At 38.5% G+C, this 16,191-nt stretch overlaps 1 protein-coding gene and 1 long non-coding RNA gene across 2 annotated transcripts; one reads left to right on the forward strand and one right to left on the reverse strand.

Annotated features, from left to right (window-relative positions):
* Positions 1–10,200: 10,200 nt before the first annotated feature.
* cfap73 (cilia and flagella associated protein 73) lies at positions 10,201–12,797 on the forward strand. The gene is made up of 7 exons (XM_077522421.1): positions 10,201–10,332; positions 10,474–10,611; positions 10,980–11,072; positions 11,872–12,063; positions 12,151–12,372; positions 12,447–12,605; positions 12,692–12,797. The coding sequence occupies exons 2-7, from the start codon at positions 10,480–10,482 to the stop codon at positions 12,791–12,793; spliced, it is 900 nt and encodes a 299-aa protein (XP_077378547.1). The 5' UTR covers positions 10,201–10,332; positions 10,474–10,479; the 3' UTR covers positions 12,794–12,797.
* LOC144019395 (uncharacterized) lies at positions 11,790–14,775 on the reverse strand. The gene is made up of 3 exons (XR_013283657.1): positions 14,642–14,775; positions 12,445–12,575; positions 11,790–12,339 (listed from the first exon to the last, which is right to left on the reverse strand). It is a non-coding gene; the product is annotated as an uncharacterized LOC144019395 (long non-coding RNA).
* Between the last annotated feature and the right edge of the window lie 1,416 nt (positions 14,776–16,191).

Here is a 16,191-nt window from a genome sequence, read left to right on the forward strand (position 1 = left end):
CTACGCCATCATGTGGACAGAAAATGTATAACATGCTTGGTGCATGCAATAAAATGGTGGGGTGCAAATCATGCTCGAAATACAAAAGAATATATATTTGAAGAGTGTTTTAACATGAATTGTTCTGTGTTACTTTGTCTATGTTTGTGCTTATGCAACAAGTGAAAATGTGAAAAAATGAGGTAAAATAAAGTGCTTATTCATTTTTATTTAAAAACAATATTTTTTCCAAAGTTTTTGGACTCAGGCGGTTTCTTTTTGTGCATAGAATTTCACCTGCTTTTGAAAAAACTCTTTCACATGGTACTGATGAAGCAGGGGTGCATAGATATGAGACAGCAAGTTTGTATAAACTTGGAAGCGCATATTTCTGTGATTCCCAGTACTGAAGGGGATTTTCAACTCTGGGGATATTTTCTTCTCTTTCTTGCTGGTTCCTTGAACTCCATCGCAAAAAAAGAAGCTCGTCGTCGTCGGTCAAATCGAATGCAAAATGCAAAGAAGTACCGCAGTAAGGGACCCGAAAACACAAAAAGTGAAGGGGAATCCATAGCTTTTCTTTGCCGCTTTTATTTCGAACTACACTCAAACCTAGCGAATCATTTCCTGAATCAGTCACGTGGTACACCCGCTTCGCGGGGCTTCAAACGTCATCACGTACGTCATCGACACACGCATTGAATCGCCGTTCATGAACCACTCATCTACATTACTCGGCACACGCTTCAGGGATTCGACCCGAGAAGCACATCACTAATTCACAGCAAACATCATATAACACGAAATAGAAAGTTCAACTTAGGAAAACGTGGCCAACAGCGCACACGTAAAAGGTAACACTACAAGTCTAGGTGAGGGAACGCAAACTAAAATCCAAACATTCTACAAAGTACAACAAAGGGCGACGTAGTAATACAAGACACGTGAAAAGACTATGAAAAGCTATGAAAGGCTATGAAAACGCTAGAATAAACACTTGGCTGCACAGCAGTGAGCAAGATGAATAATCTGGCAGTCGGCAGTGGTGGCACAGTGGCTTTATAGTCCATTGATTGACCATGTGGAACAGGTGTGGTCATTAAGAAGGGAACGCCCACCAATCACTTGGGTGCTGGAATGAAAACAAACAGGCCTGAGAGCAAAACCATGACAATAATAATAATAATGATTAATAATAATATATTTTTAATATTATATTAAATTATTTTCTTTATATCAAATTATTTTTATATTAAATTATATTTATTTCTAATTATTTTTATTTATATTTGTATTAATTAATTTTATTATTAAGGTTAATAATAATAATAATAATAATAATAATAATAATAATGCTTAATAATAATATACTTTTTAATATTTATATTAAATTATTTTCTTTATATAAAATTATTTTTATATTAAATTATATTTATTTTTATTCATATTTATATTTATATTTTTTATTATTAAAGTTAATAATAATAATAATAATAATAATAATAATAATACTAATGTTTAATAATAATATATATATATTTTAATATTTATATAAAATTATTTTCTTTGTATAAAATTATTTTTATATTAAATTATATTTATTTCTATTTATTTTTTTATTTCTATTTATATTAATTTCTTTTATTATTAAATTTAATAATAAAAATAAGAATCATCGTCATAATCATCCATCCATCCATCCAGCCATTTTCTTGACCGCTTATTCCTCACAAGGGTCACTGGGGGTGCTATCTCAGCTGGCTTTGGGCAGTAGGCGGGGGACACCCTGGACTGGTTGCCAGCCAATCGCAGGGCACACAGAGACGAACAACCATTCACGCTCACAAGCGTGCCTAGGGACAATTCGGAGCGCCCAATTAACCTTCCATGCATGTCTTTGGAATGTGGGAGGAGACTGGAGTACCCGGAGAAGACCCACGCGACACGGGGAGAACATGCAAACTCCACACAGGAAGGCTGGAGCCTGGACTCGAACCCGAGTCCTCAGAACTGGGAGACGGATGTGCTAACCACTCATACACTGTGCCACCCCATAATAATAATAATAATAATAATAATAATAATAATAATAATAATAATAATAATAATAATAATAATAATAATAATAATAATAATAATAATAATAATAATACTGATAATAATAATAACTTGCAGTAGCATTAAGTTGCTCTATAAAATATAGCACCTTTCAAGGACCCCAAGATTGCTGCTTTGCATCTTAATCTCTATTTTAGCTGTATCAAAATTCAAATTACAATCAATTCTTGTTTGTGTTGGTCCCTCATCCCTGGCAAGAATTCAAGATGATTAAATATCAGAGAAAAAACTGAAAGAATGCAAGAAAAACAGACATTTGATGGATCTGGTGTTGGTGAAAGATCTTGGATTGGATTTGTAACTGCTTTTAAAGATTTGAATTAAAGAACACACACGCACACGCATACACACAAAAGGAGAGCGATGATGACAAACTGATGACTCGGACAGGCGGACAAATGAATAATAGTGAGCTCTCCTTTAAAAAAAGAAATAAAAAAAAAGTCAAAGAATGCAAGAAAAACAGACATTTTAATAAAATATATTTTATTTATTAATTGTATTATTTGAATAGCGGCTACTGCAAATATTGCTTCAAATACATTGAAACTACTGCCCATATATGCACAAGAATCTTTATTTAAAGGACATCCACGACTTCTCTTTATTTCATTATGGACAAAATTGTTCGTTTGAATATATAGCGATGCCTTTGTAGGACACTAAGGGACATTTGTGCTATTAATGAAGCCATTTTGTGTAGAATAAGGGACCCGAGATGGAGTGTAATTGCTAAAAGTTCATTATGGTTCATCTTTCTCTGCTGATGGTGCTCGTCTGTCTATGTGAAGTGCAGCCCGGCTAAATCTGTTATTATACTGGAAATAGAATTGCGGTGATGGTAATCTTTCTGTCTGGCCACTCAATATCAAAACAGCATATAAGCCTGTTGCGTATTATTTGTAAATGTAACTGTATGAGATGCATCAACGGCAAGTTGTTGTTTTTTTTCTTTACAAGATGTTTTAATATACATCTGCACTAACAATAAACGTGGCTCTAAGACAAGAGCACAATGGAAGTATGATGATGTTAAACAATAAAAGCTGTACCACTGGTATAAACTGCCGGTTGATTAGAATGGTACAATCCATCCTTGCTTTAATGGAAAAGCCTCAAGAACGGTCGAATGCTGTTAAGCACAGCACAGTAACAAGACTCTGAGGCAAACTAATTCCGCTCCCAAATGAGAGTTTATGGCTGAAATTGGCTTGAAATCAGCCATGTAGATCTTAATATGAGCATGAGGGCTGTCAAGGAAAGAGATCAAGAGGCACGCGTGTATGTGTGTGTTGTATGTGAAAGACGAAGGGTTAAAGGTTGAGGGTCAAACTAACAGCCGACAGGCCAGTAGAAGGTCAGAGGCCTCAGACTAACCTAATGGAAGTTTATCTGCCTTATTGCGCCGCTTTATCGTCGTCTCCATTGCTGGACTCTCGCTTTTTTTGTTCTATCCAGCCAAATTGAAGCAAAAAGCATCCCAAATTTATCCTCTCTCATTTGTAATGTGATGAGAGCACCAGGTTGATGTGTGTAGGAATAATTACTTGAGCTCCGAGCATACTGCTAAGGTCTATGAGTGCCGGTCAAGCACGCACAAGAGTGGAGGTGCTCCCTCGCTGGGCTGCAGTGGGGGTTGTGGGCCGTCATGGAGCCAATGTCCCATCTGATTACGGCCAGGGGACTGGAGAGGCACGCTAATCCGCCGTACACACATACAGACACTCAGAGACAAAGAAAGACAACCAGCAAGACAAAGACAAGCCTACTGAGTCAAGAGAGAGACACCCACCATGTCGGCCCACATGTCCAGACAGCACATAATGATATCATAGCAGCAGGACGTCACTGTGCTGCTTACAATACGGAGTAAGTGGGACTCCTATGAGCCAACATCTCTGAATACTCACGAGCACTGTTACAATTATTTCTATTCATCTTTAAACTATAATATTTTCAAAGTGGTGAAAGGAGATATATTATGTATTTTGTAATACCATAATGATATGGTTTTAAAAACATATCTGTTTGACATTCTTTTGTCACAAACACCACAAGGATAAATAAATACTATACCGTATACTTTATATCCCTATGTGAAGTTCATGTATCCTAAAATTGCAGCTTTTTGGATGGTATGCTGTCTTTTAATTAGGCAATGGCAGCCAGAATTACATTTAGTCATGACTGTATAATATTGGCGAGCCAGCCAGGACACCTTTTAATGTCGCATGAATTAAACACTAATGTTAAACTAAGCTTGATGATCAGTTTTATTTCATTTTGGACCATGTTGCTTCCATTTCCCTCAGTTTTGAAGGGAAGAATTAAGGGACAATCATCCCAACATGTGACTAACCTCCCTACCATTATCCCTATCATTTAAATTAGACGATCTGATCAGCTTGATCGTGATCGGCCGATAATTGGCATTTTATGCATAAATGGTGAAAGTAAAAACCCTGCCACAGTTTAGTCCCAGCCCCAGGTGATAGCTAGCTAGCTAGCGCCCTAGATAGCTCCCATGGTCCTTGTTTACCTGCTAGGGCGCTATCTCAGTTAGCATCAGGGACTAAAGCCAAACTGTGGCAGGGTTTCTACTTTCCGGACCTCGATTTGCCACCTCTGCATGTAATGTCATAATTTGCCCGATCGATCAATGAGGTCATAGATCGGATGCACGAAAATAGGACATTACAGCAAAAACAACCTTGTTCACTCCGAAGTTGTTTTTTGATAGTGTATGTGTGCGGCCGAAAGCTAATCTGTTTTTAGCGTCCTTGCGTGGCATCGTGTGCGGATGTAGTTCTGCCTTCACGCACTCGACCATCCAATCACAAAGAAATAGCCTTTGTGTATTTTTCATTTATTTATTTTGACTGATAAAAAGTTTGAAAGCCATTTTATTTATGTCAAATAAAATAACTACAGCATGTATGTTATTTATGAAAATGATAATCACTGTTGCTGAGGACTCAGGTAACAACCAATCACAGATCAGGTTGTGAATGTCACATGACCAAAAGGTGAGCCGTGATTGGCTGTAACCTGAGCCCTGAGCAACTGTGATGTCATTTTCAGTCGACAGCAAGCGGCAAAATGGACGCCCACTGAGATGCTTAAAAATGTGTGAATTTTGATGCTAAATTAGTATTCCACAAACACAATATTAATCAGAACGCTGTGTTTAGACTAGTGGGGGCGCAAACGCACGCACACAAACGCACGCACACGCACGCAAACGCACGCACACATACACAAAAAAAAGAAAAAAAAAAGAGCAATGATGATAAGACGTTGAATTGGTAAGACTACCGAATGAACAATTCTGAGCTCTGGAAAAAAAAAAAAAAAAAAAAAAAAAAAAGACTAGTGGGGGCGCATATAACCTATTATTGTAAAGAACATTTTTGGGTTGACATCCCAAAACCCAAAACAAAACACTTCAGGCTAACGTTTTATTAGATATTTACTCATGCGAAAAGGTGGAAAAAAATATACAGTGCGTTTTATTTTTTTAATATGTAAGATATATTTAGAAAAACCCTGATGTCCTGTTAAAAAAAAAAAAAAAAAAAAAAAACACTGTATAGTGAAACATGGCCTTTTTGGCCTCTTTTCTGGCAGGCATGAAAGCACGCCACTGGAGCCTTGTTCCTGCTTATGCTCAAGCATGTTTGCAAACAGGCCAGACAAGACCACTGCTGTGAGACAAACACCAAACACAAACATCAATATACAAACAAATGATTCTTCCTATTCTTACACTCAGTGCACATGCGGCCTGATTTCACTACACTCACTCAGCCCGCTGTCAGCCTTCTTTGTTTGCCAGCAGCAGCGACACTGTTTGGGTCCCACTTAGTGCATCTTTGCCATTGGGGCTCATTATTAAAAGATGGTGTCACAGAGGCGCTGGCCTCGCTTTCTGACAATACATTTGCATTAACACAGACATCCTCTCAATATCGCTTTGCAACACACTGTTGACCGTGAATTATGGATGCCTAAATGTTTATTACCTTTGTGCATGTGCGTATGCGGGGTTGCTTGCTGAGCGGAGGAAAAAGTGTTTTACCAACAGTTGGCTTTGAATCAAGTTTTCTTGAGAACATCAAAGTAAGAATCATCAATTGGAGCGGTAACTAGTGCAGTAGAAAATTGAGACTAGTGTTAAGCCCTTTTTACACTGCACTTGCTTCATATGAAAGTCGTGCAGCAACGCGAAGTCGAGAAATAATCGGTTGTCGGTGCAGCACGAAATCATCAAATTTTGCTTTACTTGGCCAAAAATCTAAATTTTAGATCTCTGTGTGTTTTTCTTGAATTCCTGTAAGCAATATCAGCTTAGTGACCAAACAAAAAGGCCCAGATTTTACATGAAATAAGTCATTTTTCGTGTGTAATTTGAGACAAGATCATTATTTCAATACTGTATAGAATTTTTGTTACTGTCACAGATGAACTGGAGACCATTGCAGGTAACTGTGCACAAAAGACAGACTTAATCGATCATGGGACAAAAATAACGCTCACATTAACACTTTCAGTCACTGAACAGAAATCGATGCCACGCGAGTGGCGCGAAAGCCGTATAATGTTTGTACTGCGACACTACTAGTGAACTTGCACTGTAAAAAAGATCTTTCAGGCATTATGTTACTGTAACTTAAAGGGGAAGTCAACCCAAAAAAATCTTGACAATAGTATGTTGAATCTAGCCCCATTAAAATATTGCAATCCAGCAGTTCTTACTAATATCAGAAGGCGGCCATTTTGCCACTTGCTGCCGAGTGAAAATGACATCACAGTTGCTCAGGTCCCAGGTAACAACCAACCACAGCTCAGTGATTGCACATCTCAGTGATTGGTTGTAGCTAGAGCCCTGAACAACTGTGATGTCATCATCAGTCGACAGGAAGTGGCAAAATGGCCACCCCCTGAGATGGGTAAAAACAGCTATATATTGCTGCATAACTCCTATTCCACATATGTAATATTTATCAAAATGTCATGTTTAGACTAGTGAGATCACATATAACATATTATAGTCAACAAATGTTTAAGGTTGACTCAGCTTTTAAGTGCGTAATGTTTTCACACATAAATACATGTTTTCAAGGCGAATTTTTCAAACAAAAATGTGAGATTTGAATATGTGAACGTCACTTAATGTGCTAGGTTTAGGTTTAGTAGAAGCCAGCCATTTTAATGTGCCGCACAGTGCCTGAAAGTTACATTTGTTATATGTAGAGTATTATATGTCCTTTAGTGTACTAAATCAACACTTTTATAAACACTCTATCATCATGCAAGTTAAAAAAAGGTGATTGAGGAACCTTAATCTGAACAAAGATGGTGAATTGGCAGAAGAACACGCCAGATCAGTCTGCTATCTGCCGCTATAATTATTGGCGGAAGTCCCTCTGAGTGGCCAGAACCCATACTGTTATGCTGGAACAATGTTATGGACCAATTTATAACTTTGTTTCTTCATTTGATTAAACATTGGTGAATACAAAAAAAAAAAAAAAACTTGAATTTTCAACATAGACTCTTGTGCTGATGGACTACCGGTATTTCTTTTTTTTTCTTTTCTTCTTCTTCTTCTTCTTCTTCTTCTTCTTCTTCTTCTTCTTCTTCTTCTTCTTCTTCTTCTTCTTCTTCTTCTTCTTCTTCTCATGCTTCTCCTTCTTCTTCCCTTTTCTTCTTCTTCTTCTTCTTCTTCTTCTTCTTCTTCTAATTCTTCTTCTTCTTCTCATGCTTCTCCTTCTTCCCTTTTCTTCTTCTTCTAATTCTTCTCATGCTTCTCTTTCTTCTTCCCTTTTCTTATTTCTTCTTTTTCTTCTTCTTCTTCTTCTAATTCTTCTTCTTCTTCTCATGCTTCTCCTTCTTCTTCCGTTTTCTTCTTCTTCTTCTAATTCTTCTCCTTCTCATGCTTCTCCTTCTTCTTCCCTTTTCTTCTTCTTCTCATGCTTCTCATTCTTCTTCCCTTTTCTTCTTCTTCTTCTAATTCTTCTTCTTCTTCTCATGCTTCTCCTTCTTCTTCCCTTTCTTCTTCTAATTCTTCTAATTCTTCTTCCCTTTTCTTCTTCTTCTCATTCTTCTCCTTCTTCTTCCCTTTTCATCTTCTTCTTCTTCATCTTCTAATTCTTTTGCTTCTTCTTCTTCTAATTCTTCTTCCCTTTTCTTCTTCTTCTTCATCTTCTAATTCTTCTTCTTCATCTTCTTCTTCTTCTTCCCTCAGTGTATTGTCCTCCATCAAATTCTCTATTATTAGGTCAAATTCATTTAATACAGCTGTGTTGGATCATAGTCTGTTAGGAAATGGGTTTTTCTTTGCTTCTGTCGCCAAAGTATTTGATCATATGGGGTTCTGCTGGGTCACTTTAATGTACAAGGAGTGTGGGCCAGCCTCCTATAACTTGAAGCTTGGTGGATAAAATTAAATTGGCTGTCTCCATGGTTGCTAACCAGTAACAGTGTGCTCTATTAACTGCTGCCATTGGTACAATGTCAAGTGCTGGTCAAGCTTTTTTTATGTGTTTTTTTTTTTAATGGATTTCTGGTAAGTATGACATTTTGAATCAAGGAAAAGAGTCTTTAGATAGAAAGTTAGTGACGAGACAAAGAGCACTACCCAGGAGACATATCAAGAACTTAGAACAAGAAGTTATTTCCATCAATAAACTATACACATGTGACTGATTAAAATGGGCTTTTGCAGAAAACTAGAGCAAAAGTGGCTTCCCTAGTGTGGAAAATAGAGCGAATGTTGTTCAGTGCAGTAGCATAACTATTTACAGTATTCTGACTTATCTTTTTCTCCTTTTCCTTTCCAGCAGTTAAAAAGCTCTTTTGATGTTAACATGGGTGTGATGTCGCCACCTCCTCAGCCTCACACTTGGCCCATCACTTCACACAACATGCTTTTATTATAATAGCATTCCATTTACATTAGTATTAATAAAGTACACTCAATGAATGCGTAGTAAGCTATCCATTCATTAAATATAGATACAGAGGCTTCTGTGTGTGTTTTTGCTTTTCCTCTTCATTGCTCTTTGGTCAAGCATGTCTTATTCCTTCAGTGTGTGTGTGTACATATTTAAATCATTTTAAACCAGCAGATGCATTTTCCTGGTTGTTCTGTGTCGCTTCTGTTGACATCATCATCCGCGCCTCACCTGGTAATTATTATGCTAAATAACAGCACATAACATTTCCATTATGTGGGCTAATGCCACCTGCATCTGTCACCTTGTCTTGTTTGTTACAACCTTGTCATCTTGAAGCACCGTGCCGTCCCTGAGAGGTGATAACAACAATTCTTGAAGTATATTTCAGGCATGGATGCCATGCACAAGGTTAGTCCTATTTGGGGATGGAAATAAGACAGTTGTGTTATCTCTCAGCATCATAATTGACACACCTTTTGTTTTGAATCTCATTACAGGTACAGGTATTCATTTAAAGTAGTCCACAATCAAATTGTTATCAAAAGTAGCTTGTAGCCACTTAAAATAGTCTCATAAAACAATGTGTGGCATACTCATAATGCAAAATGTCATCGTGCCAGTCTGATGTGAGCATGTTGTGTCACCATGTGCTCTGGCGTGCTTTGGCCAAAGGTGTGATTTTTAAGTGTGATTTCTGCTTTAAGTGAAAAAGTCACACGTTTCAAATCTAACATCTGTCAGTCAGTGAGGGTCATCATCATTCAAGTCTCATAAGCAACTTCTGGTTTTGTCATATACAAATGAATTATTAATTAATTTAACAAATTAATTACAATTTTTTTTAAACACAGCACAGTATATTTGTTAAGTGTGGTTCAAATTGTATTTACTTTTAATACATTTCCATGTAATCTTTTAGAACTATTTGTAAATGTTTTATTTGTTTTTTATTTAACCTGTGTGCATTATTTTACTGCACTTGAATGATAAATACACTGCTTTTCGTTCGGGTTTTTTTTTTTTTTGTAAATTATTATTATTATTATTTTACATTTAAGCTCAGTATGAATGTTAAAACTGAACAATGTTACAAACATACAATTAAAAAAATAAATATTAGCTTTCCTGTGCGGCACTCTTTTATGTTATTAACCAAGCGACTGTCTACAGGTTACCATAGCAACAACCGGAAGTACCTCTTTAGCGACTCATTGACAAAGCAGGGACGCCAACGCAAACCAAAGTTTCGGAGTCAACCTTAAAATTGAACACCATCGTGAGTATTCGACATCTTTAATTAATTATCTCTGAGCTTCCCGGAGGATTATTTCACAGGGAGTTTACACGAAGCTATGTGAAAGAGTCCGCGTGTGAACTATCAATGTTCATTAACAACCTCCTTATTCTGCGTGTGAAGTGAAGCATGTCTGAGGGTGAACGCTACGTGGTGACAGCGAGGACGTACCGTGACATGAACGACAGTCTTGTTATTGAGCTCATGAAGGATCGCCAAGAACAAGAACATCTCATGGCCATTCTGGAGCAGCGCTTACAGGTGCGCATTGAAAACTGCACTCGGCGCAAGGATAACATTATCAATCATTGGTATTTAGTATTTTTTGCTGGGAAACGTTTTTCCTTCTTTATTCTGTTTATTTCAAATTTGAAGCTCATGTACAATAAACACAATATTAAGCAGGCTAAAAGTTATAAAACAAACGTTTGCAAAATAATGTATAAAATATAATTGATACTGTGTCTAATCAATGCTGTGACACACATCCTATCACACCATTGAGTTTGTACTATCAACAACAGCTATATCTTCGTAGCTGACAAAAAATAAAAATAAAATCAGTTACATGTTTACTATTACACTTCCAATTCCCAAATAGTAACCGTGTGTCATTTGTCTTGTCAAAGAAATTGGAGAGTTTGAGACGGTGTGAAGATGAGCTACTCAAGGAGGCGAGGAAGGCCAAGGAATTCATCTCGGACTTTGATATTTCTCCAACGGTATAGTAGATCTCATTCTGCTCAAAAAATGGGAAGTGATGAGTGATGACGATTCTGTGAGTTCATGCCTGACTGGGATTCTAGAAAACAGTATTGTCAATCTACGGTACTGAAGTGGTGGGGCCAAAGTGATTATTATTATTTTTAACAATTAAGGCCCCAAATTCATTGCAACACCCCAGCAATATGAACATCTAAAACTCAAGATGTCTATATATCCCCAAATTTGTTAGCTTTGAGTAAACATTGAGTGTTTTCATTATTTTCATATGAATTAACAGAGCAGGAGAAACATCCAAATTAATTGCCATTATACATGAAACAGCTCCACACAATGGCTCTTAAAAAAAAAAAAAAAAAATTTAAAAAAAATCAATACTTATGCTTAAGATGTATTTAGCTTTTCCTACAGGATATGTAAGCCTATCTGTATTTGTGTCTAAAGATACAATACTATTCTTTACAAGAGTAACCTATAAGACAATCTGCCTTGATGTAAAATACATTTTCAGTTCCCTTGAGTTGGAGAACTTAGACTTAGACTTGACTTTATTGATCCCTTTGGGATGGCTCCCTCTGGGAAATTTACATGTCCAGCAGCAATAAGAACAGAGAATAAAATACAAATAAAAATTCAATCAGTCAATCAATAAGGTTATTACACCAGAGATTGAATTAATAATAATAATAATAATAATAATAATAAAATAAATAAAAATTAAATCAATAAATAAGGTTATTACACCGGAGATTTAATTAAATAAATTTTTGAGACTTTCTGTCCTATCTCTATATGAAGGAACAAGTTATTGATCAGAACATTAAAAAAGCAGAGAAAGAGAAGGAGGAGGCATGCAAGAAAGCGGTCGAGGTGAAGCTGCTGAAGGAAGAATACGCTCAACTGCAGCGCAGAAAACGCCAGCTCCTTCATTGCACGCACAGAGACGCCGTGTATCAAGACTTCATGCAACAGGTGTTCAAACTAACACGGGTAAGATGACGAGACAACTACAGAATGTGGCCTGTTTCGTGATACCATCTGTGCTGTAACATTGTACCGCATCATGTTTGTTAACAGTTTGAAGATGAAGCATCTCTGGTAGGTCATCTTGAGAATCTTCTCCGCGTCAGGGAGCAGCTCTGTGAGAAGCGGAGGTTCGCCGAGGAGCAGGTGGACCTGCAGAGGAAAGCCCTGCTGACCTTTAACAGCCGGCATCACTTGATGCTTCTGCGGTGCAGTAAGCAGCTGTCGCAGCTGCACCACAACCTGGACAGGGCACAACATGAAGCGGAATGCTGGGTATCAAAGCAAGGAGGGACTCTCATTGTTATGTTGTGGTTTTTGTGTGATTTTACGCTGTTGTCGTCATACAGGAGACAAAGTGGAAACACATTCAGGACACTGCAGCCAAGGAAACGCTCATGCTGGGACTGATCAAGATGGCAGCACTCAACCTCGACGAGTTGACCGGCGGTGATGTGGATGGAGAGAAAGGCGTCACTCTGAGTGACACCGACACACAACTGGACAAGGTTTATATTATACCTGACAGATGATACACAATCTAAAGTGGAAATCGCCTTAACCCACACACATTTTTTTTGTGTGTCTTTTGTAGATCAAGATGTTCATACAGGACCATAAGGATATTATAAGATTACATCAAAGTAGATCACACAGAAATGATGAAAAGACTGCTGTTACATTAAAAGAACATTAACTCATTTGCTCCCAAAGAAGTATAAATACGTTTTATTTTATATGTTTTAGTGTCCCAAAGACGTATTTATACGTTTTTTTTTGCGTTTTTTTTTGCGTTTTTTTTTTTTTTTTATGACGCGGAGTGCGGATCCCAGAAACGCGGACCACAGAGCAGCTTACAGAATTTATTTACAGAATAGACACACACACAAAAAATATCCAAACAGAAATCGCTTGCAAAGCAAGGAGGAAAAAACGGTAACAAAAAGCGCACGTAACAACGCGGAAGTAACTAATTAAAAGGCTTGCACCAAACGGGCAAGGAGATCAACTGAAAGTGCTTACACAAAAAGGTAAGAGTCAGAATACAAAAATCACTACACTATAAAACTCACAAGGGCTAGGCAAAATCGAAGTACAGGCGAGGCGGGAATCGAGGAATAGTCGAGGCTTGGCTTGGGCATTGGTGGCTGGCAAGAGAATAGTCCGACAAGAAACAGAGGCAGAAGCTGCCTTTTAAATACACAAGACTAATTACATGAATGAAGACAGTTGCTTGGGGTGCGTTGGCGCCCCTCGTGGTCAACTGGCTGTAAGACAACAACAAACAGCTGAGAGCGCAGCCTGACAGCTCAAAACATGACAGTTTTGTTTTTTTGTATGCTAGACATACAGAAGGCTTTGATGCAGCCTCTCAATTGCAAAGAACGGTTGCATAAATGGTAGTTATTACACAAACGACCAGCAGGTGGCAGCAGAACAAAGGAGATCAACCAGGACCATGTTGACAAAAAAGCTCAATTACTCACGATTCTAAATAGATTTGTGAGTAATGCTGAAACGTACCTATATTCTAATGTTAATTGTTGCAAAACGGAAAAAGATACACTTTTTTTTCCTGATGAAAGAAGAGACTTTAAACTTTTTTTTGATAGGTTACATGTTTTTATAGCAATAGAACGTTATATTCTGTGGGCCTCGCAAAATCAGGCCAAATCCAGTAAAACAGCCAGGATCAAGCGGGATTGCTGCTGTGAAAATGGCTGTGAATGACTGAGTTAATGTACTAGTTGGACCGAAAATGTAAATTGTAGTATTCATGTCTGAAAAGGAACTCCGGCTGTCATGACAGGTTTGCTCTATATTATTTTTATTTAGTTGTTACTAACATAACTATGAGATTCATTTTTCAAAAATAATTTCCAGTTTAATAAGTTTTATAGAAACTTTATTTAGACGTACGCCGCCATTGTTATAGACCCGTCCAGTGTGATGTCACGTTGAAGTGAGCCCCTAGCGCTGGGGGTCAGGGCGTCAATGTGAGTGAATTAGAAAACAATCAGCGTGAGCTAGAAAATAGGTCAAACAGTTGATAAATCAGCAAGTGAAAGACAAGCACGATGGCTAGCGCAACTGCGAGCAAAATTACGACACACCTGCTTTTCACCCACAAAAAGTACGAGGATATGCTCAGATCATTTTGTATCAGGTAGTTTTTCTCTTTTTCATATACAGCTGGTCATAACATTAACCTCTGATTGTAAATTTGAGGCAGACGTGATGAATGAGCCATATTATCTTTCGTGAAACAACCATACTATTTTTGCACAAGTATTCAAGTCCTTTTGAACAAAGTTAACGATTTAACACGATTATTACAATTAACACTTTAACTTGGGCTTGATTTCTGCTGAGGAATGTATAGTAAATGACGTGCTCTCTGTTTGTTAGCAGCTAGCAAGCTAAGATAGCTCAAAGACTTTGATATACAGCAAGACGACACAAACGGACATAAACGATTTCATGATTGACAATTTACGCCATGAAAGTAGTGATCGACATACTGTTCAACTAAAAACCAACATACCTTAGGCTTCCATTTCTACTTTTTTTTTTTTTTTAGCTAGCGGCTCCAAACGACTAGTTTCAATGACTCGCAGTAATGTAGTGTCCTACTCGTGACGTTTTTTGTGACACTTGACATATTTCCCACCTTTTAACGAAAACGCTTGCCAAAAATCAAGCTCCCCATTCATTTGTTATGGGATGTTTGCCCTACGGGAGGCGCCGCGGACGTATAGCAAGACGAGTTTATCTGGACACAAACGATTTCATGAATAACGTTTTACTCCAGTGACCCGTGTCAACCAAACGATAAATAGAACATTGTCGTGTTGAACGCAGCCGACACAAGAATCCAGGCTCTTGATGGCGTCAACCCTGGGTGGGGTGCGGTTGCGGTGCGTTCCGGCGACGCAAGCAATTAGATTCCATTCATTGGAATGGTGCAGTTTACACCGCTTGCGTGTGCGTTGCGTGTCGACTGCGTCTCAGCTGCGGCGTGCCGCAGCCCTTCCGCAAGGATAGACCTATTTTCTATTTTTGCCGGCGGATGCCGCAGCGGTAGGCCTCCGGCAAACGGCAAGCTAGCACAAAACACATCGAGCGGGACAGGAAGACCGACGCAGTTTCAAAATAAATTTCCGGTTACCTTTCAAGATAAAACACTCGCCAGCTCCTATTTCGCAAGCATGTTATCAAAACGTGATGTGGGCGTAGACGGGCCTGGAGTTAACGTGCGAGGTGCTCATTCACGGTTTAGACACCAGCGAACATGGACGAGGAGAGGTTTATATTGCAGGTAGAAAGCCACAAAATAATAAAAGTCCACCTCTCTTTCTGCTTCTCTGTTGAGCACAGACTTTGTGTGTGTTTGTCGTTGTTTTTAATGCCACATGATCGCGCGCGGTCACGCGAGACACGGCGGGAAGTGGTCGGCGACGGAGCTGCCGGACCGCAGCTGTGCGGAGCCGGTGTGGATTGGCCAAAAAATTGACGCGTCCGGAGCATGCAGTCAAGACGCACCGCACCTCAGCCGCACCGCACACGCAACCGGTGTAAAATCCCGGGAAAAAAGTCCCCGCATGTGTAGGCGCTCTCCTTCACAATGAGATCATTTAAAGTATTGTGATAAGTTATTTGGGGGAACGTTGTGGCTTGCTTTGACCACGCCAATGGTGAAAGTAGATACGGATCTTTCCCTCCAACCAACTCCAGCTTTTGCCGATACCGGTTAAGAACGGCTGGTTCTAAGTGTGTCGTAGTAATTATGATAACCATGGACGTTTTTTGGTTCATTTGTCATGTATAGACGAATCGTTCACCGAAAACGATGCTCCCTCCGTCTCTTTCTATGCATTTTTTGACCACCAAGAGGGTAAGCGGTCGCTAAGCATTCTGGGTAAAGTGACGTTAGCTGGAAGGGTCTATTTACGTCACTACGCATTCCGTGTGTAGTGACGTAGAATGGCGGTGGTTACCTATTTCCTCGGCACAGGTGATGTCATCTTCAGTCGACAGCAAGTGGATTTTTTTTTTTTTTTTAAAGGTATTAATTGTACATGAAAAATAATGAAG

Source organism: Festucalex cinctus, chromosome 5, assembly GCF_051991245.1.
Source record: "Festucalex cinctus isolate MCC-2025b chromosome 5, RoL_Fcin_1.0, whole genome shotgun sequence".
Classification (NCBI taxonomy): Eukaryota; Metazoa; Chordata; class Actinopteri; order Syngnathiformes; family Syngnathidae; genus Festucalex; species Festucalex cinctus.

Bases quoted from the DNA above. Each gene is read 5' to 3' on its own strand.
- cfap73 (XM_077522421.1), top strand. From the start codon at position 10,480: ATGTCTGAGGGTGAACGCTACGTGGTGACAGCGAGGACGTACCGTGAC. The intron at 10,612-10,979 runs GTGCGCATTGAA...GTCTTGTCAAAG, and splicing joins TTCTGGAGCAGCGCTTACAG to AAATTGGAGAGTTTGAGACG. The intron at 12,064-12,150 runs GTAAGATGACGA...GTTTGTTAACAG, and splicing joins AGGTGTTCAAACTAACACGG to TTTGAAGATGAAGCATCTCT.